At 39.3% G+C, this 23,691-nt stretch overlaps 1 protein-coding gene across 1 annotated transcript in view; it reads right to left on the minus strand.

The window, feature by feature from the left end:
* LOC109939135 (inactive N-acetylated-alpha-linked acidic dipeptidase-like protein 2) overlaps positions 1–23,691 on the minus strand; it is a 221,019-nt gene that overhangs the window by 65,952 nt on the left and 131,376 nt on the right. The window contains exon 4 of the mRNA XM_048604809.1: positions 22,985–23,080. Coding sequence (XP_048460766.1) covers positions 22,985–23,080 — 96 coding nt within the window. The remainder of the gene's footprint in view (positions 1–22,984; positions 23,081–23,691) is intronic.

Here is a 23,691-nt window from a genome sequence, read left to right on the forward strand (position 1 = left end):
AGCAGGGCACTTGGATAAGCTAAAGGTATTCAGGCCCAGTAAACATGGTTTTGTTAAAAAGAAATCATGTTTAATCAATCGATTGGACTTCTTTGAGGATGTAATACATACCGTGGATAAAGAACTGGTGGATATACTGTACTTGGATTTTGTAGAAGGCATTTCAAAAGGTGCCACATTAAATGTTATTGCACAAAATTAAAGCTCATGGTCTAGGGATGAGTTTATTGGCACAGAGAGACATTGGCTGGCTAACAGAGAGTAAATGTAAATGGGTCTTTGAGGTTGGCAAGACAGAATAAGTGGTCTGCCACAGGGATCAATGTTGGGACTTCAACTGTTCACAATTTATGTAAACAACTTGGATGAAGTGACAGAAGCTATTGTTGCTGACAACACAAAAATAGAAATAAATTATGAAAAGTACACAAGGAGGTTACAAAAAGGTATAAGGCAAATGAAGAAGAATATGGGAAAATGTGAACTTGTCCACTTTGGCAGGAAGAATAAAAAAAGTAGCGTGTTATCTGAGTAGTGAGTGATTCCAGAGCACTGGTATGCAGAGGAGTCAGGCTGTCCTTGTGCATGAATCACAAAAGCTTTGTATGCAGGTATAGCAAGCTCATAAGAAAGCTAACAGAATGTTATCAGTTATCTTGAGGGGAGTTGAGTACAAACATTGGGAGGTTATGCTTCAGGGAGATAGGGCACTGATGAGGCTTGCATCTGGTGTACCATGCATATAATTGGTGACTTTATTTGAAGAACGATGGCAAGGTATTGCAGGCAGTTCAGAGAAGGTTTAGTAGACTCACACCTGGAATGGATGGGTGGTCTTATGAGCAAAATTTGCACAGGCTAGTCTTATATTCACCAGTATTGAGATGAGTAAGAGGTGGCTTGATTGAAACATGTAAAATCCTGAGTGGTCTTCGCAGGGTGGATATGGAGAAGATATTTCTTCTTGTGGAAGAATCTAGAACAGGGGGTCACTGTTTAAAGCTCAGATGTCACAGAGTTTAAGGATCATTTTTTTCTCTTAGAGGGTTGGGTGTCTTTAGAACGCACTTCCTGTAAAGGTGGTGGAAGATAGCTTTTGAATATTGTTAATGCAGAGGTGGGTAGATTCTTGTTAAGCAAGCAGGTGAAAGGCTATCAGTAGTAAGTGGGAATATGAATTTGAGGTCATGATCATGGTCTTATTGAATGGGGGAACAGGTATAAGGGGCTAAATGGCTTATTTTGTATGTTAGTATGTTTAAGGTTTTCATCTGAGAGGTTCTCAGGAAAGGTCACTGCACCCAAAACATTAACCCTGATTTCTCTTCACAGATGCTGCTAGACCTGCTGAGCTTTTCCAGCAACTTCTGTTTTTGTTTCTGATTTACAGCATCCGCAGTTCTTTCAGTTTTTACTTTGTAAGGTTTTCAGCATTTGCTCTTCTTTTTATTATTCTTAAACTGATGTTCTCTGTTCTTAGCTCTCTTGGTAATAAGAACAATTTCTCCCCATCTACTCTGTGTCCAGATCCCCCATGACTTTGACCACCTCTCAATACTCACTTTTTCAAGGAGAGTAGCCCAGAGCTTCTCCAACTTACTTATGTAACTTGAAGTTCCTAATCACTCCAAACTTCTCAAAGCTTTTCGGCACATTCTCCAATGCCTTCATGTCCTCCTAATGTGCAGAACCAGACACATTACTCCAGCTAAGGTCAAACCAATGTTTTACATACGTGGATTACATTTCTTTGTAGTAGGACACTTTTTGCTCGTCTGCTGTAATTTCACTGGAACAAAACTTCAGATAACTGCACAAGCAAACATTTACTCACCATAAAGAAGAATGACTCAGGATCACTATTTAATCCAGAAGAAAGAAACAATGTATTCTGAAAATTTGCAGGGTAATGTCTGTTGGGCATCTGACCGGTGCTGTGAACTCCTGACCGTGTTATACACCAGAATCAAAAAAACAAAAAATTTTCCTCACAACTAGAGGCCATTCAGCTCATTGTTCCTTTTTAAAATCTGCATTCTGTTTGGGTAGTCTTATGGATGGTTTCTCGTCGTGGCTCATGGTGACTTTTCTCCTACATTATTCCACTGTTCACTACATAGTTATACATCCAGGCTCTAGGATTATTCTTGAGCAATCTGGGAAAAAAAGAGTCCACCATGCAGTAGGCTCTCCCTGCACTCTAGCTGTGGACACTGGTTCTACACATAATTGGAGAAGGGAAAAACAAATGCTCTCAGGGCACAAAGTTTGCATGATTGACATCATTGTTGATACATTTTCACATCCGTAAATTCATATAAACTTTGAATTGTCATGTCTGAACAACTATAATTTTCATGGCTACCATGTCAGAGTTAAGCAGTCTCTTCATATATTCAAACTGTGATAAAAGTTATATTGGTGAGTCATAGAGTCATAGAGCACAGAAATAGATCCTCCATCCAACTCATCCATGCTGACCGAGTTTCCCAAACTAACTCGTCCCACTTGCCTGCTTTTGGCCTATATCCCTCTAAACCTCTCGTATCCATGATCAAATGTCTTTTAAATGTTGTAATTATACCTGTATCTACCACTTCCTCTGGCAGTTCATTCCACATATGAACTACTCTCTGTCTGAAAACGTTATCCCTCCTGTCTGTTTTAAATCTTTCTCCTCTCACTTTAAAAATATGCTGCCTACTTTTGAACTCCCTCACCCTAGGGAAAAGATTTTTTTTTCATCTTATCTATGTCCCTCATGCTTTCATAAACTTCTATAATGTCCACCCTCAGTGTTCTACGCTCCAGGGAAAACAACCCAGCCTATCCAGCCCCTCCATATGACTCAAACCCTCCAATCCTGACAACATCCTGGTAATTTTTATCTGAAGCCTCTCCAATTTAATAATATCCTTCCTATTGCACGGCAACCAGAAATGTACATAGTACTCACCAATATCCTATACAACCTCAACACGAGCAGCAGATTTAGAGATCCTTACTTTCATGAGTGCAGCCAAGACTTCACTCTTTAATGAGGAGATCACTGAGGCCAAAGTTAATGTGAATGCCTTGTAATAGGTTACACACAGCCTAAACTCATGTCTTACTATTTTGACCACATGTGTACATATGTGTGGAGGGATAGGTTTGTTTATGAATGTACTTAACAAGGGAGTGAACACTTATTCAAGGGTGGGTGATGTCCAATACCATCCAAAACTGGCCTCATAGCGCAAACATGACCACCCCAGCTTACAGACATAATAATGTATACTTACTCTGACTATTGTGAATGTATTTCCAGCAATTTTTCTTCCTCATTGCATAATTAAGGTTTGGTTGAAGAAAACACATTATTTAGTTTGCAATTCTGAGTGAGGTACAGGTTCCACATGTTGGTCAGGATTTCTAGCACTTTTCATGTTCCATTTTGTGTTGCTGTCGCTGCCATCTCAATCAGCTTTCAGGCTATCCATGTTCCCATCCAACCGTTTTCTTTGACAGTAAATATGCCTAATTTTCCTTCTTAGCCCTCGCTTAACACATTGACATGCCCACTACGGTGACTTCATGTTCTCCCTTTGAAGCTGGGGCTCATGGCAAATTGAGCACCTCCCTCGCACAATATCCATGCTTTGGTATCAGATCCTACATTATTTTTGGAGTTGTCCCCCCTACCCCTCACTGTCATTATCCTCTCAGTGTTACGACAGAAGGCAGCTCAATTTCAAACTCGAATCCCTAACTTTCCACTAAACAGTATGACGTTCCCATGATAAGGCCCCTTGGTACTAATTGCCTAAAACTCCAGACTGACTGCAGACCATTCTTTGGACTGACTTGTGAGAACAGCCCTGACTGAGGACAGCCCACTCCCCAGACTGCTGTCTCCACTGCTGGCTTACCTTCAATCCTCAGACTCGCTGGATTTGATACACAAGACTACCTGTAGCCTAATGCTCAGACTTCAAGGACATGGATCCCCAGACCTGGGGAGCGCCAAACACTTGAGTGACTAAGGTCAATCTCCTGGACTGAGGTTGGATGATGCCCCTGACTGAGTGTTGTGGCTCTCCCTGATTGACCATAGTCCCCCTTCACTCTACCAAAGGACTGGTCCCCTTTGACTTTCAGACTTGGCTATTTTCTTGAAGCATATGTAGTGTGCTTGCTACATAAGCTGCTGTAAGCATGAGACAGATATAGCTCAGTGAAATTTTGAATAGACCCACTCTTTAACTGTCAGATCTGGCAACCACAACAAGCTGGACAAGAAAGACAAGCCTTTCTGTCTGTGTCAAAAAGTAAGTCAAGCCAGAGTTGCTCCGAGTGTTCAAAAACACGCAAAGTGAGTGAACACAAAGAAAGCCAGCTAAGAACCAAAAATGCATCCTTTACAGATACATGATATGAATGTGTGTCACTATTCACAGAGTGATCTGGTAGAAGTACTGCAATAAAAGCAAAGTACTGCATATGCTGAAGAGCCAAAATGAAAAGTCAATATTGGAGAAAATCAGCAGGTCTAGTGGTATCTGTGGAAAGAGAAATAAAGTTAATGTTTCAAGTCCAATATGACTCTTCTTCAGCCAACAGCATTGCAATGTAAGGTTTCCATGAGCTACAAAGTACCACTGTGAAATGCTCAAGTGTAGAAGCGTCAGTCGGAGATCAGTTATGATGATATTGTAATGTTGGTGTCTTGCCGATGTGACATCTGTAGAGGAAAGATAGGCGTGGTTGATGCCTGTGGAGTGTGCGATGAGATGTTGGGGAATGGAACTTAAAACAAAGGCCTGGAGGAACAACTGGTAAGCTGCAACAGCCACGTAACTTCTCTGAATTTCACACTGGGAATTGGTGCATGTAGTTTCTCGAAAGGGAGAATCAAAGACAGCATATAAATGAGGTGAAATTAGCTAATAATGAGATACAGATGCTTGGAAATAAGGTCCTCTCAATTTATTATTTATTTATTTGGAGAGGCTTCAAGGGCTGGAATTAGCTATTCTTATTCTTGCTATGTTCTGTCCTTTTTCTTGCCATTTCCCACACCTCTCAGGCTGCTGTATCATTAGAGAGACAGCTAGTGGTGGTGTTACCTGAGGGTCACCACGTCTCAGGTCAGGGCAACCTAGAGAAGGTGGGAGTTGAGGAGAAATCTTTTCACCAACGGGTGGTGGAGGTCTGGAATCCACTGACTGATTGAGTTCCAAACGAAAACCCTCAACATGGTTAGAAAATATTTATAGCACCATTCAGTGTCTTAACTTACAAGACAATGAAGATGAAGTTGGAAAGTAGGATAAGGCTTCATTTTTAGTTGTTACAGACAGCTTTTACAAAATTATCATTACCCTGCTGGGTAACGTCATCAGTGCAGCCTCCGATGAAGCTCTGTTGTGTTTTCCTATCTATTTGATTAGTTATTTGAACTCTGGACCTATGACTACTGGGCATCAGAGTAGCACACAAACCCACATCAACCCGATGTCAACTGCTCACCCAGACCAAAGGCCCACTACCCACTATGGACAGGACCAATGTCATATACAAGATTCCCTGCAAAGAACGTGACAAACATTACATTGGACAGACAGGAAGGAAATTAACCACAAGAGTACATGAACATCAGCTGGCAACAAAAAGTCACAACCAATACTCACTCATCTCCATCCACATGGATAAGGAAAACCACCAATTCGATTGGGACAACACCAGGATCCTAGGACAGGCGAAGCAGAGACAAGCACGGGAATTCCTAGAGGCCTGGTTCTCCACTAAGAAAGGCATCAACAAACACAGAGCTAGACCCCATATACACCCCACTGCGAAGGAAAACCGGAAGTGAGGTAATCCAGCTCAACGGACACCAGAGTTCAAATACCAGGAGGGAAAACACAACGGCGTTTCATTGGGGGCTGCACTGATGATGTTACCCAGCATGGTAATGAAACGTCTGTGGAACAACCAACCAGCTTGGCGAGCCAACCAACCTCAACACCCATAACCTGAGCTACAAATCTACTCCAAAACCTTAGAGACTTGTCACATGTCTATTCTCACTCTCAGGGAAGTAGCAGCAACTTGAGGAAGGTCAGAATACAGGTAGGTTTGGGGGAATGTAGAAAAGACACACAGTTTTAAGATTAATCTTGACTGCACCATATTTATAAGCCACTTCTAGCACAGACAGTTTAATATTGTCGTGTCCAGGAAAAAAATCTCTAATCAGGGAAATGTTCAGGCGTTAGATATCTGCGGCACTCGGGTCAGTACTGGGCAGGTAGGACCTGCACTGTACGGACAAATTACACTTTAGTAGAACTTGCACTAATATGCCTGTGTCGTTACAGAGGGTGTTAACTAGATTGTCAGGGTCAGAGGATCCTGACAGGAAATTCAGATAGGAAGAAATCAAAGCTAATAATGGTATGAGTAAAAATAGTTAGCAAAATGCAAAGGCAATTTGAAGTTGGGTGTGGCAAATTGACAGTCAACATTAAAATGAAATGCTGGAACTTAAAGAATTAACACCTAGCTTACAACAAATAGACATACATTTAGCTACAAAAACCTGAAAGTCTACTGGGAAAGGTTAAAGATTGTATTAGATTAAAGGAAGAAGTTCATAAAGTTGCCAAAAAAGGTAATAATCCTGAAGAGTGGGACCATTTTAGAATTCAAGAAAGCGGGACCAAGAAACTGATAAAGAAAGGGAAAATAGAATATGAAATTAAAACAGCAGGAACCAGTAAACAACATGTAAAAAATGGACTGTAATGTCATTTATAGGTAAATATAAAGGAACATATTAGCAAAGGCAAATGTAAACTCATTTTCGGCAAAGTCAGGACAAATTATAATGAAAAATAAGGAAACCTAAATACGTTACATCTGTTTTCATGGACTAAGAGTTGATAAGTCCCCTGGTTATGGATTTCTCAGAAGTTTGGAGAGCTGGCTGTGGAAATAGTGGATGCATTGGTGGTTATTTTCAAAAAATCTACAGATTCTTGAATAACTCCTACAGGTTCGAAGGTGGAAAATGCAACCTTAACGTTTATGAAAGGTGGGGGAAAGAAAACAGGGAACTACTGACCTGTCAAATTGATAACAAATTAATAGGGAAAAAGTTAGAATCCATCGTTGCACACTTTGAAAATAATGGTCAGAGTGGGCTAGTCAACACTTGTTTATGAAAGGGCAATCATGTTTGATAAACCTGTTAAGAGTTTTTGAGGATGTAACTGGCAGAATAGATAAAGGGGGAGCGGTGAATGTGGTGCAGTTGGATTTGCAGGAGGCTTTCCAGAAATGTCCACACAGGAATTTAGCAGACAAAATTGGAACACATGGCACAGAAGGTGATACATGGGCCTGGATAAAGAATTGGTTAACAAACCAAAACCAAAGATTAAGAATAAACAACTCATCCTCAGATCCACAGGCTGTCACTGGCTGGGTGCTGCAAGAATCGATTGTTAGGCCCCAGTTATTTATAATCTACATCAATGAATTAAATATAGACATTACAAGGAATGTTTCCAAGATGACAAAATTAGTTGGCATGTAAGTTCTGAGGAGGATGTAAAAAGGTTTCAAGAGGTTTTAGAAATGGTAAATAATGGGGCAAGATCATGATTGGTGGAAAATAATGTGGAAAAATGAGTTTATCCATATTGGTCAGAAAATCAGAAAAATCTAAATGGTGAGAGATTGAGAGAAGTGTTGACTTTCAAAGGGAAAGAATCTTGGTTCATGAATCACTGAAAGGAAACATGCAGGTGTAGCGACCAGATAAGGAGGCTAGTGATATTTTGACCTTTATTGCAAGAGGATTTGAATACAAGAGTAAAGATGTCTTGCTGCAACTATGTAGCACACCTGGAATATTATCATCTCCTTGTCTTCACTTAGAGGTTGATAAATCTTTGGAATTCTCTAGCCCCAGAAGGCTGTACATGGAAGTTCATGTCTTACACAAGTTAGACATCAAAGGTTTCTAGATATTAAAAGATATCAAAGGATACAGGGATAGTGTGGGGGGAAAAAGCATTTAGGTAGATTATCAGTTATGATCTAGTCAAATGGCAGAGCGAGGGACAGGTTCGAGGAACAGAATGCCAAGTCTTGATCCTACTTTATATTTTCTTTCTTTAAACAACTAGTACAGATTGTCACAAATATTTAACTAAGAATATGACCCTTCAAATTGTTCAAGAACATATTTGGGTAATTAACCACCTGTGATTTGTCGAAGCAAGTTGGAAACATACTATTCCCAATTACAATTGAGTGAGCAGCTCAAATTCTGTCTAACACCTCAAATCTTTTTCACTGCAACCGATCAATAATCAGCAAATGCCACACAATGAATCAATCATGTCATTTAACAACTTTATTTTCTCACACCTAACTGCAAATGGAGTTTAAAAATAACAAATACCAAAACTTGAAATCTTTTGAAGGAAAACTGTTAAACTTATAAAATCAACCGTTTAGCATTAGAAATGTCGGAAAGGAATTTCAGCGACAAAGTTCTGCCGTAAGGCTGAAGTTATGGTTCATAGCCAGAATCAATCTTTGGGTCAGAGTGTTGGAGAAAGCATGTCACAGCGTTGTTAAATTGGACTGTCAGAGACACATTTTTCATCCCTCTTGAAGTTTACCCGCAGAGAAAATTAAATATGCATCTTTAACAATTGCATCTGGCTGTCAAGCATCATGCTAGCAGGAGTTTTATTCTCAAAGCTACTGAAGTTAAAAATTGGGATACATGAGAACAAAAACTGCAATTTCATGGCTTGGCATATCTTCCACTGTGCCATTACCATCAAGCTAGGTATCAACCCTGCCTCAACAAGGAGAGCAAAAGGGCACACTGGGAACAGCACCAAGTATGCCTAAAAATGAGGTGTCAACCTGATGAAGATGCAAAATAGCTACCTGCATTTGAAACAGCATAAGCAGCAGGTGTTAGACAAAGCTAAGCCATGCTTCAACCAACGAATCAGATCATAGCTCTGCAGCGTGTCACACCCAGTTGTGAATGGAGCTGGATGATTTAGCAGCTCACCAGAGGAGAGGCTCCACAGATGTTCCCATCCTCAACAATGGGGGTACCAGCATATCAGTACAAAAGACAAGGGGGAAGCATTTGCAACAATTTTTAGGGAAAAGTGCACGATGAATGATCCATCTCAGCCTCTTCCAGTGAACCCAAGCTTTACAGATGCCAGTCTTCAGACAATTTGATTCAATCTATGTGCTATCAAAAGGCTGAAGGCACTGGATACTAAAATGGCTCTAAGCCTGACAATATTCCAGCAATAATACTGAAGATGTATGTTCCAGAATTTACCATCCCGCGCTGTACCACTGCAGGTACAACATTTACATCTCTCTGACAATGTCAAAAATCACCCAGGTTTGTACTGTACACGCACAAATAAGACAAATCCAAACAGGCCAATTACCACCCCATCAGTCCACACTCTATCATCAGTAAAATGATGGAAGATGTCATCAACATTGCTATCAAACAGTACCTGTTCAGCAATAACCTGCCAAGTTTGGGTTCTACGAGGGCCACTCAGTTCTTACAAGAGTAGGTCAGAAGCTAGGATTATTGCAGCAAGTAATTCACCTCCTGACTTCCCAAAGCCTGCCCATTATCTACAAAGTGCAAGTCAGGCGTGTGATGGAATACTTCCCTCTTGTCTGGATCAGTGCAGCTCTTACAAACTCTCAAGAAGCTTGACACCAGGCAGGACAAAGCAGCCCGCTTGATTAGCGCTACATCCATAAACATCCATTCCCTCCACCACCGACACTCAGCACCAGCAGTGTGTACCATCTACAAGATGCACTGCAGAAGTTCACCAAAGATCCTCAGGTAGCAGCTTCCACACCCATGACAGCTTCCATCTAGGACAGGGGCAGCAGATACGTGAGAACTTCACCAGCACCTGCAAGTTCCCCTCCAAGCTAGTCACCATCCTGACTTGGAAATATGTTGTCATTCCTTCACTACCACTTGGTCAAGATCCTGGAATTCCCTTCTTAATGGCATTGTGGGTCAATCCACAGTATGTGGACTGCAAGAATTCAAGAAGGCAGCTCACCACTGAAATAATTTCATAGAGGCTGGTATCCCATCACCAAGCCATCCTTTATTTATACATAGAGAGCCCTTGATACTAATCCAGCTCCTTCAGAGCTAGCTCTCAGAGTGAACAGGATGTCTGACACTCCTGTTTTTATCTGTCAGCCAGGGCTCTCTGATTGGACCAGATTATCAGCCCCAATCAGGGAACTCATGTTCTATGGGGTCGACCTGGCTGATCTCGTTACAGTCACTACAACCACAACCTTCTCAAAGGCAACTAGTGACAGGCAATAATTGCTGGCCAGCTAGTGATGCCCACATCCCATGACTCAATTAAAAAAAAACACTGCAGGGACTTCCCAATACAAATGACGAATAATCCACACAGTTAATAGGAGATATTTCCAAAAGCACCCATTCAAAATTGCTAAGTCAGTGGTGACCATTTATAGTATTTATAATGTAGTTTTAACATTTCGGTGGACTCAATAGAGAACAAAGCAAGGAAAGCAATCACAATAGCAATTAAAACTTAATATAATCTTTCAATAACATGCTTTGTCAATTTCTTGGAGTTGTGCACTTTAATTAATTACTTGGATGATTAAAGCAATAAAGATGTTACTTAAGTTATATTATTGTATTGCATATTTCTGAATTTCCCATCCATATGTATCATGTTTTAAAATAATAAAAACTGATACCTCACATTAGCATCTCCAATTAATCAGGTTCTGCTATTGTAAACAAAACATTTGCTATTTTAAAGATAGTTTGGATAGTTACAATATTGTTATCAAAGCACTTCATAATTAATATTGCTTGGAGGACTTTTGTTTTAAAGAATCGTGGAGAAACTGACTTATTTCAAATTTTGTGGAAACTCCTAGAATGGTTTCTTTAAACAAGGTAATTTAAAGATCACTGTGGACATTCGATATTCGTTTTTTAAATAAGGCTTCTGACAAATCACTTGAGTAGGATAACCACTTGTTTTTGTTGTAGAACCGTTTTGGGGCCATTGTGAATAATGACTGGTTGCATAAGGGTCTTGATTTTATCTGGTTCAGTCGGACGAAAGCCTGTTAAGAACAAAATACCCAACTGATCTCTACCATTTCTGAAAAGAAAACTCGCTTGTTGATTTCAGGGTGAAATCTATTTGTTTCTTTGAAACAGTAATTGAAGGAACATCACAAAAATGTATTTCAGAGCAAGCTGTATTGGAAATACTTCAGCAACACTGTGTATAATCTGACCATACGTGCCAGAAAATCAGAGCAACTCCAGAACATTCTACACTTTGTTCTTTTGCTATCAAGACAACTCATTAGCCAAAGTGCTATTTTCAGAAAGCCAATCTCTACAGAGAAGTATGTTTATACTCCCCTTGTTCGGAAAGGTATGTGTTTGCGTTACGTATTTTGGGAATATTTAGAGGGACTAACATTGTGCTTCTATGCTACTAACTGTATGTTAAAAGGTTAGGCAATTTTAATTGAATAAGTTTTATTTTGATAATCAACCAATAATTGTCTTTATTAAGAAGCTTAGTTGATAGGTTTTTTTCTGTTTGAAATTAATTTGGATAAGGAAATTACTCTTGGTAACTGGAAAAAGTATTTTTATTTTATCCAGTGAAGAATTGGGACTGGAATGACAATGCAATCCTTCTGCCTCTATCGTATTAGTATTACAGGTTACGCCCTACATAAGTGCTTGAACAGTTGTGTGATAAGAATGCATAAAACTGATAATTGGTATTGACATGATGAGCTATTTACTGCTCAAATGATTACTCTGTTAGTGATAAGATAATGGAATTTACTCGTTTGATTTTTACATATAAGTTAACTTGAGACATTTAGTGAAAGATGGGTACTAAATTAGATTAGTTCAAATTAATACCTATAGTAAGATTAACATTGAAATTCTGTTTCTGCAAATAGGTGTCTTTTATTCACCACCTCAATTTACTTTCTAGAATAATAATGGTATATGGTGGATAAGTATTAGACCAGAGTGGAAGTGGAAGAGTTCAAATAAATTCTAATATCTTTCATTTAATCAATCTTATAAAAATTATAATCTATTGCTTTTGTTACCAGAAAACTCCGAACACTGTGGTTAAGTTAATCATCAATCTGAAGGAACAATACTCAGCCACTTCTACTTTTCAGCACAGTTTGGAAACTCAGTAACAAACCTAAATTACACTTTATGTGCATAACTATACCTACACTGCACAAGTTCCTTGTGACCTTTTCTGTGCACTTTATTACCTGTTTAAGCAGCAGTCCATGTTCCCTGAGAGAGGTAATATCAACGCTAGATAGCCTGCAAGGGCTAACATCACCCTTTTGAAATGACCATAAAATGAATTGAAAGTAGTGACCTCATTGCTTTTTGTGCAATGTTCATCATTCACAGACACTGTTGATAGCCCAGGGAAAAGCTGGTGCAGCAAACTTGCAGATTTTAGCAATGTCTTTCTTCTAGATATAAAGCAATTTAAACATCGAAATTTATTGTTACAATGGGAAGAAACTACATTTTAATTTAGTTGCAGAACGTTGCATAAACCTGACAGCTGTTGAGTCATTCATTGACACATTTATCATTATCTTGACTATTCACCTGTGTGATTTATTATTCCACTAAAAATATTTTTCAAATCAAGTGTACACGTGTTTATACACTAGCTACAAATAAAATATATTTTAATGTGCGTAGCTGTATTTTATACATATTTATGAATGTATACTTACCACAATGATTTAAAATGGTCATTTTAACAGAATAACAGAAATATAGCAACCACATTGTTTGACCTCATCATTTTTTCAGATTGCTACTAGGACACAGCCACAGAAATAAGAAAAAAAAACTTCTTGGAAAGAAGGATGATGGACTGATGAAAATTGATATGCAAATTGATAAATTAAGCTTCTAATAACAGTTAAAGCACAATACCAAAATAATTAGATACTTGTCTGCTCTGATTTCAATAGATTTAGGGCTTGGAGTCGTACCATTGTCCAGGAACATCAAAATAAATACTTCAATTTTTTTGTGGTAGATTCTAATATTAATGTAAACTTTCTAGGACAGAAGAAAATACATTACTTCAAGCTTTTTCTTGTGATCAAGTAAAAAATGGAAAACACTCGCTTCTACCAACCAACAATCATAATGAGGGAATGTGGTGATACATTAAAGTAGACTAGTCACCTGTCTAAAAATCTGTGTCAGTTCTGTGACAAATGAGCTGTCAAATTAGATCTGGAAGCCAAGCAATCAATGTCAGACATAGGCTAGCAAACAGTTTTTTTTAAAGTTTAATAAACTGATTGTGACTATATTTACTGTGGATCCAACACAGACATAACACTATCTAATTCAGGATCCTCATAGATTACAGGAGATCAAGAACAAGTCACAGAAGTAGCTTACTGCCCTCTTTTAGGGCAACATACAACGACAAGTAACAATGATTTCTGAACAAAAAGTAGGGAATATCAACAGCATAAAGAAAACATTTTCTTTGTGTGTTGATACCTGGGTATCAATCAATGCAAAGAAAAAGAAAAGATTTGCACTTTTCACTCATTGCTTCAAAACACTTTTCACCAAATTAGATATTTTTGAAGTGCATCTAACATGGTAATGGAGAAATGTGGCAACCAGTTTGCTTATTACAAGCTCCCTCAAAAATAACCCGCCAATGACCATATACTCTGTTTCTGTATTGTTGATAGAGGGTAAGTATTGGTCAGGACAAGAAGGATAACTCATCCGCTTTTCCAGAAAAAAAAGCCCCACAGAATTATTTTATGTCCACCTGAATAATAGCGAATGCCAAGAATACCTGCTAGTGAGGACAGAACCACGCCATGACTTCTAGCAATTTCACTTAAGCTGAATCCAGAAGTTTTGCACACTTGAACACGCTCCAGGGGAGAAAATAATGGCACTCACACCCAACTTATTTTTAAAGCAGCAGGGATCACGAGTGCAGGAACTTCACCTATTTGTCCACAATGTTCTTGCATTTGTACGTTCAAATGGTTATTGAGTGATAGTTTCATACAGCATGGAAAACAGGCCCTTTGACCCAGCTTGTCCATGCTGACCAGGTTTCCTAAACTAAACTAGTCCCATTTGCCTGCTTTTGGCCCACATCGCTCTAAACCCTTCCAATCCATGTACCTGTCCAAATATTTTTTAAATATTGTAATTGTATTTGCTTCTACCACTTCTTCTGGCACCTCATTCAAAATACACACCACACTGTGTGAGAAAAAATTGCCTCTCAGGCCCTTTTTAGATCTTTCTTCTCTCACCTTAAGCCGATGCCCTCTGGTTGGACTTCCCTACCCTAGGTAAAGGACCTTGAATGTTCACTTTATCTATGTCCCTCATGATTTTTTAAACCGTTATAAAGGTCACCCTCAGCCTCCTACAGTCCAGGGAAAAAAGTCCCAACCTATTCAGCTTCTCCTTATAACTCAAATCCTCCGGTCTTGGTAACATCCTTGTAAATACTTTTTGTATTCCCTGCCCCCAACACCTCAACCCCCATTTATCCGGTTTTCCTTTCCGTTGCCCTGCCCCTCAATCCTGCTGCACACAATAGGTTCACTGTTTATTTCAAAATCTGAGTCAAAATATTTTTAAATTTGCTTTTACTCTATTTTTCTAAAACTGAAACCAAATACTTGTTTTGTACTCATTGTAGTCTTATCAACGTGTTACCATTTTCAATGAATGCAATTCCAGATCTGCTCTTCTGTACTATTTAGCTTTTTGCCACCCAAGGAATGAATGGCCTCTTCATTCTTCCAACCAAAATGAACAATTAGCATTTTGCAATAATGATGAATTAAACTTGCCATTTTCTGCCCCGTTTATGTTTTCCTCAATTTTTATGCAGTCCTCCACATTACTAGCCATACCACTCAATCCGATGTCATCCAAAAACTTCAACACCCATACATCTTCAATTTTTGAATCTTAAGTATAAAGTGAATAACAGTGGTCCCAAGTCAAATCCTTTCGATGCTCTGACCTTCTGCTTTACAGCCATTCTTCCATCAATTCCAAGTCTGCTCAGTGGCATTTTATTGATAGCTTTCTAAAAGATCATATTTATAGTATCCACTGCATTCATATTTTTATGCTCTCTGTTATGTTTTCAACAAACTTAATAAAGTTGGTTTAAATGATATTTCTCTTAGAAATCAATAGTGAGCTGGATTCTTTGGGGTACTATGTCCCCTGCACTTTTGATTAGTAGTCAGCCAGAAGTCTACCCACACAAAAGCTGGCTGCCTCATAGACACTACACTTTGCCAGGTGTTAACTGGCTCAAAATGAGATCTCTGACCCAATCTGAAGAAGTAGTCCTACTTCAGGGAATGGTACTGCAGCTCATAACCCCAGCAGAGTTAGGCTTGAGAACTACATACAGAACCTACGGAGATGAGGTTAGAGAAGCTGGTCTCTCTGCAAGTAAGATGAGGGTTTCAGGAGGCCCCACCTGCCAGACTGAGTAAGGGGTGGGGATGTGGAGGTGAGGAGGGGATGGTTTATCTAGTTTGAGTTGAGAGGTTAAAGGATGAGGATATCTCCAATGGGCACAGTGGGCACCTAAAAGAGGTCTTCATGAGGGACAGGTAATCAGAAGCCATGGTCATCAGGCAAATAGAGCAAGTGATATGGTTAAACCGGTTAAATTTCAGAGGAGTAGCTTGAGCAATGAGGATGAGCAATAAATAATGGTTGATCCAGAGGTATTCATTTCCCATGAAGCAATGAAGTTACTCGAGCCATGACATGAAATCAAATATGGTTATCACAGGATGTGGGACAGCTATGGCATATACTAAATCAGAGAGTGTACAGAATGGTACAACAAATCCAGACACAATACAAAACTGTCATCCGATGTTCAAGACCAGATTAACGAATCCAGTCAGAGTTCCAGGTCATCTTAACCAGCCAGTTTTGGATTTTGGGGATTGGGGGTTAGAATGGGCAAGGGAGGAGGTTTGTGTGGGAGATGGTGATCATGGTGTTAAAATCAATGATGGCATTAATGATGTTAATGGAATCCATGGTGATCTCGACAATGTAATTGATCACATGACTCTGACATCAGTAAAGGAAGACATCAAGCTTGAATGAACATGTGACAAAAAGTTTTACACATTACATTGATAGTTGTATTTAAGAACCTACTGTGTACAGATGTAAATTAAGGACTGCTACAGGACATAAGCAGTCATTGGTGATAAGAGGCATGCAACATCAGGGTCAGTCTATGTGCGGACACCCACAGTACAAGGATACTCCAGTCCAGTATCTCAATGTCCAGGTAGTCATCTTGACTTCAAGTACAAGATAAGGCACCCAATAGTGGGTGCCAAAGCCAGTGAAAATCTCCTGCCTGCAGAATCTGAAGCAGGAAGAATAAAATATCAAATTAATGTTCAAAAAGTGAAATAAAGTGAAAGAATGGAATACGAGATTAAAAGAGAAATAAAAGAAATAGTAAGAAAAAGTCAGAATAATGAGCTAAATCCTGACATGTTTTGTCATGTATCATTTCCAATGAGTTTCATGGAAGATTTCTTTCTGTAAGGCCCAGCAATATTTTTTGTCTTATCATCCAGACCTGCTTCATTAACTACTTAAAATGCCCGATGCTAGGCCAATTCACCAGTTTGTCATAGCTGGAGGTACTCACTACTGCATGAATAGACCAGCATCCTTGGCGCTGGCAACATCTTTAAATGGCTGTGGTGCGCCACTCAAGCATTTTAAGCAGGAGCTGTGTCACACAGTTTGTGGCATTTGCCCTGGATATGGTAGATAAGGGGAAATAGGTCCCCCACTTAGCAGACAGGACTAGGAGGTCCTGCTGGATGGAATGGTGCAGAGGAGAGATGTCCTCTTCCTCCAGGACCAGGGCAGAGGCCAAGACACCTGACCCAATCAGCCAGGCCCGAGGCTGCCACCTGGGTTAGTAACATCTTAGCTGTCTGAAAGAAGGGCCATCATTGTAGGAACAAGCTCAATGGCCTTTTTCTCTCCAACAGGGTAAGTGCCACCATCTTCTTTCTGCTACCTCACACTCACTCAATCCCTGCTAATGCTCCCAGCTTCCACCAAGCCTCATGGGCTAACAATCTCACTATCATGAGCAGCACTTTCTATCACTTGCTCTTACCCATCCAATTCCTTCACACCATAAACGTTACATGGCCTCTGTGCTTTTTACTCACTCACTCAGGTTACCTCACTACTTTTCTTCCACCTGTCCTAGCACTAACTGCTGTGCCACTCATTTTCATCTCACTCAATCCCTTCCTTTCTCTCATTCTGGAAGAAAAGATCCCATAATAATGCAGAAAGAGCTAAGATGGACGGTGGAGTGCCTGACTTTCTGATCCGTGCTCCTTCTGAGGATATGATGCTGACCCTGACCTCTCCCCTAAGTGGCTAAATGACTGTGCCCATGCTACCAGATGGTATTAGAGACTGTCTTTGATCGATAATGCTGGGACCTGCTGACTGTACAGTGTCTCCCTTCACTTGACTGAGGAGTACTCCAATCAAACTTTGAGATATGTCAACTTGCTTGCACCACATGCAGTGTGTTTGCCAAATGTGTGGCTGACACATGCTGCAGGTGTGAGATTGACATGGCACAGTGCTGTAAAGCAACATGGTCACCCTCCTGACTGCAGACAGGCTGCTTGACTTTGTGCCTGCACTAAAAGGCAAGTCAAGGCAGGATGCTATGAGCAGACAGGTAAGTTCTAGGTAAGTGCTTAGAAAGCAAGTGGGCAGCCCTAAGATACAGCCTGGTGAAGTCCATGAGCTGGGTGCCTGTCCGTGTGCAAAGTGTCCCTGCAGCAGCATTGCAATGAGAGGTGCCGATGCACTTCAGAGTGCAGCATGGCAGTGCAGCAGTGCATCAGAAATGTTTCATGATGATCGGGAGAAGCTGGCAGGTGTCTGATGCCTGCACCCTGTGGAGGTTGTGTGAATTCCCTGAAGTCACGGTACTAGTTGTCTAAGATGGAAGTCCAGAGGAGCAACTGGTGAGCTGGAGTTGCCAGGTACCCAAGTTGACTTTCATTTTGGGAACTCTCTGTAAATAGCTTCTATCCAGCGAGTGGAAATTAGGAACCTGGATATTAATGCAGACACATTAGGCCATAATGAGAATGATAATGAGTGATAATCCCCGACAATAGGCTTCTTGCTGCTTACTAGTGAGAATCTCATCACCACCTTCAGAATTTATTTGGAAAAAGAAACTTGTTACTCCCAACATTGGGACTTGTGGCTCAACTTCTCAGAATTCTCCCAAATCTTCTCACCATAGACCTCATCATTCAGGGTCTGGAAAGATTTCGCCCTTTTTTTTCGAATCTCCCACAATAATCAAAACCTGAGGAAGTGATCTTCCCTAGTTTAAGAATACATTTTCAATGGAAGAGAAATTGTTTGGCAGCAATTTAAGACTTATCACATTGTTAAAATTCATCTACATTTGAATGAACAATCAATAACTTTTTCTGGCATGTTTAGTGTTAAGTACTGCATCTGCACGCCCTCCTTTTGCTAATGAGATAGTATTATCGTGAAGCTCTTAGTAGAGAAAGGAAACTTAGGCATTGACTTCCTGATTTCTTCATTTACCCGTCCATGTGTGGAGTGTTTGCTGCCTGTTATCCTTATTAAGTGAGTTCTGATAGCTTCACTATTCTTCTTATTACAAAATGTGGGACAATAATCGAATAGATTTATTCCCATTCATAATAAGAATGCTAAATTATTTAAATGTGTCTTTGGGAATCACATAAATTTGCAAGTAATAAAAAGGCTGTTATCGACCTGGCACTTTTTATTTTGCTATGGATTATGTAGACGGTATTATACCAGGCAGTCATAACTTTCTCAACATGCCTGAGATGAACATCCTTATATTTTTAAAATACATTTCATAATAGGAGCATTTATTTCATATCATTAAAAAATTGCTGAAATATTAAAGGTCATGGGTCTCAAACCTACGTAAACAATATTTGTTACAAAAAATACATTTTATTATTTAAGAGTGTTTCTGCCTTATTTATAACTTTATGTAGTTTCAAAAGTGCTTCAAATAGTCTTATGTTGAAATGAATCCATACAATCTATAGTTTAAGTTTGAGGTTTTCGTTAGAGGTGGCATTATACTTCCATCAGGCAATCATCCTGCAACCTTTTCATCTTGTTAATTTACCATCATGCACTTTATACCATTATTTTGCCTTCAATTACCATAGTTCACACAACATATCCAAACAACACAGTTTCTAACAACCCAACTTCTCTAGAAATGGTGCACAACAAGTTCTGAGCCAGGTCAGAAATGTGTACTCTAACTTCAGTCCAGCAATAGCAGGTGTCATCACACAATCTAGTAGTAACTTCTTTCAGTTTTGCAAATATTTTTAAATGCCTCCAATTAGAATAAGGTCACATAAATACATTCATGTTGCCATATTCCTGGCAATAACAGGTTTTGTTCATTTTTGCTTGCAGTTGTTAGTAATTTTCTGCTTGAGTCTTGGAGAAGATTTTAAATCTGGCAGACTGCACTCAACAAACACAGCTGAATCTTACCCCATTTTGGCAAAGCGTCACTTTCATTTTGTTTCACGGAAGATTTCTCTATGCCAGGTCGAAGGACTTTTCTTGTGGTTTTGTGCGAAGTCACCTCATTAAATGTCTACCATGCTTCTACTGTGCCATTCTCATCTGATGCTAGCCCAATTCTCTGGCTCACCAGAACAGGAAGTGATTGCTTCTGCTAGAATATCAGCATCCCTGGCACAAGCACCATCTTGGAACCCCAGCCAGTCATGCACTGACAGTTCGACATTGTACATAGTACAACATAATACAAAGTAGCCACAAACCGACATTTCCTGCAGCGCAGACGCCTCCTTGATTATACAACTGCACATTCCAACACTTAGCTCTTTTTAAGCACCAGGCCGCACAGCTTACTTGTCATTAACCACATCCCATCTTTCAACCCTCTCCGTGTCATTGTTAGCCTTTCCCCCAAGTGCTCACTGAAGCCCATTGACAATAGTTGCATAGTTTTACTGACAATTGAAAATGGTTTCATGGTCATCAATAGACTTTTAGTCCCATATTTTATATTGAATTTGAAATCCACCATCTTCCATGGTGGGATTCAAAGTAAGGTCTCACTGAGTCTTTGGATTTCTAGCCTCTCCTAACTACTTATTGATATTTGCAAACATGGAAAGTATAAGCTGACCATTGGGGATTTGTCACCTGATGCTTCCATTTCCAACAAGGATTCCTGGATAACAATCAAGGGCTAAAATGTTTTTGTCTCATAGCCCAGGTACTAGAGCAAATTATGGTGCCTCCAATACTACTATTGCATCTTAGGTGGACTAAGAACACAAGACAGTAAGTGAAATCAAGACCATCCCAGTATTTTAAGCTAAATTTTATATAACACAACTAAGCCAACAGGGAGCAATTTCTCTTTCACACACCATTAATAATGCATGTTAACCCACAATGAAATAAAGTTAATTCTGTACCCAAAGGAATTATGAAATAAAAGTCACTTGTTGTTCATCCAGAATACATTACTGTTTGTTGAAACAGCTCCATTTGTAAATTTAAGGTTAGCTCCATATCAGCATTTCTGCAGGTGTAATTATTGCTGACAGCTAAATTATATGATTAGGGTTCTGATCTCATAGGGCACGTTTTTTTCATCTTAACACATTTTTAACAAATAAAAACATTGGTGTAATGGAGCAGAAGATTGACAGGCTTACTTCAGAAACTTTAGCACAAACAGCTACACTAACACTCCAGTGCAGTATTGAGGAAGTACTGCACTGCTGAAGGTGCTTTCTTTCAAATGAGATCTGAAATTGAGGCCATGTCTATTCTCTGTAAAAGATTGCATGCAATATTCAAAAACAAGCAGGGGAGTTATCACTGATAACTGGGCTGATATTTACTCCTCAATTAGTAATATAACAAAAATTATCTGCTCATTATTTGATTGCTATTTTGGGGAACTTGCAGTATGCATAATCGTCTGCTGTGTTTGTTTACATTACAACATTGACTAGATTTTAAAAGTACTTGCTTAGTTGTAAAGCATTTTGAGATGTCATGAGGTCATACTGGTACTACAGAAGTGAAAGTCTCTCTTTCAATATCACGTTGGTCTATCAAATCTTTTACAGTGCTGCTCCAAGTATTACTTCAGTCTATAATTATGGAATATTTCAGCATTAGCATTTATTTGTAGTTCATTCTATTAGGGATGCAATTGAAGACTTGTGTTTTCATATGCCTAACCTTACACAATTCAACAAAGATTACTAGCAACAGCGGCAGAAATGAGTAAAGCATTGCCAAGCTGAAAATGTCGATGTAAGCTTGAAACTATTAATTCACAGACCCGCCAACGTTCTTATGGTATCCTATAAGCTGGCAAACAGAATGAAATTAATGACATATATCATCAAATGGAACACAGAGAAGGGGAATACTCACATGTACCTTCATTCTGAGGGGGCCATCATACAGTTCCATAATTTAAATAAATGATGGTAATAATTATTGTCAAGTTTTGTGATTTCAAATTATGGGGAATTGGCAGAAGCAGATATAATAACATTTAAGAGTCATTCAGACAGCCATGTGAACAGACAGGGAACAGAGAGATCCAGACCATGTGCAGGCAGATGGGTTCAGTTTAGAATAGTATTATGGTCTGTACATATATGGTGGGCCAAAGGGTCTGTATCTGAGCAGTACTTCTCTATATTCTATGTTATCATGGAAGACATTGGTGTGCTAATTGCCAGATGAGTTACTATTAAATGAAATGTAACTCCTGATTAAATCCTTGATTAATTTTACAGAACAATGGCAATGATGAACGTAAGTTTCAGATGGGACATCTTAATATTCATTTCATTGTCTCCAGCAATGCACGTTATCATTCCCGTTATTGATCTCATTCAGTGCTGCTCTGTCAATGCTATTCAGCTGACAATGGAATCATGTTATATTAAGAGAGAAAACTGTAAAAACTGGAGACAGCAAGGTCACAGAGTACTGCAAAAACAAGGAAATACTAGAAAAAGATGTTAGAAAGTTAGTTCTAAGCAGCTCAAACCACAGGCTGATGTGGTTTAGTGTAGTCTAGTTCATTATTTTATGTCATTGTGCAAAAGCAAATTGTATTGCTGGAAACAATTGAATCTGATTGTAACTCTTGTTCTGTATGCTCAACTAATGGGAAATAAAGTAGCTCAATGATTCAAATCAAGTCTCACCTCACTAAGTGTTTATTTGGTTCACCTTGAGAGAAAAACTGAAAGATAATACGTGCAGAAAATGGCAGTTTCTGGTCCTGCTCACAAGGAGATAGTATTATAATATTCCTCGATGATGCTATTAAAAAGTGGTCATTGTAGACTGAGGGCCAATCATTTCAGAAAAAAGCACACAGATCACTTATAGAAGTGAATGATATCATTGAACCTGAGAAGCGAATTATAAGAGATATGAGTTTAAACAACTATTTTTCAAAAATAATCAAGGATGCTAATCAAAGTACCATAAAAATTAAGGTGAACATTCTGGCACTGTGTATCAAATACCTTTCATGAATCTTAGTCATGATGCTCCACTTTCTGGAAGAAACAAATGCTTTTCAAGTTTATATGTAAAGAATCATGTGCACAGCTTCAGACCTTAATCTTTTAACGTGTAGAGTATGAGAAACTTCCTTACCTTAGCAACGATTTCATGAAGATTAAAGTTGGGATCAAAAGCCTCAACCATCGATGCATCGTTTAGTAGAAGTGCTTCCGATAGAAATCCTGGGCCCTATGAGAAAGCAAAATTAAATACAGCTGAAATAGTCCAATTATTGTCTTTTGATGAGATTTGTGTGTTATTTGGAATGCTTCAGAATGGTGCTTATTCTATCATTTCAAACATGGAATGTGTTTATGGACAATTGTAAAATCAATAACAAAAACATATTTGGCAACCTGAACATAAGACAGCATCCCAAGGTGCTTGGAAAGAGGCAGAGAAGCATGACATTGTGAGTCAATCCCAGAACTCAGTGTCTAGGGGACTTTGGGCAGCACAATGGTTAACACTGCTGCCTCACCAGGGACCTGGGTTCGGTTCCAGCATTAGGTGACTGTCCCACCAGGTTAGGTGGATTAGCCATGCTAAATTGCCCACAGTGTCCAGGGGATGTGCAGGCTAACTCAGTCAGCTATGATTAATTTGAGGTTACAGGGATAGGGTGGGGGTATAGAATTGGGCATCCAGCTCTTCAGAAGGTTGATGTGGACTCAATGGGTCAAATGGCTTCCATTTGCCCTGCGGTATTATGGACCAGGCCAGACCCTCTCAAAATTCCTTCAGAAGGTAGCCTAGGCCCTAACTTTTTCTTATTTTTAAAGGTTGATGCAAAGTGGGTG

This window comes from Rhincodon typus, chromosome 13 (assembly GCF_021869965.1).
Source record: "Rhincodon typus isolate 14 chromosome 13, sRhiTyp1.1, whole genome shotgun sequence".
NCBI classification, from domain to species: Eukaryota; Metazoa; Chordata; class Chondrichthyes; order Orectolobiformes; family Rhincodontidae; genus Rhincodon; species Rhincodon typus.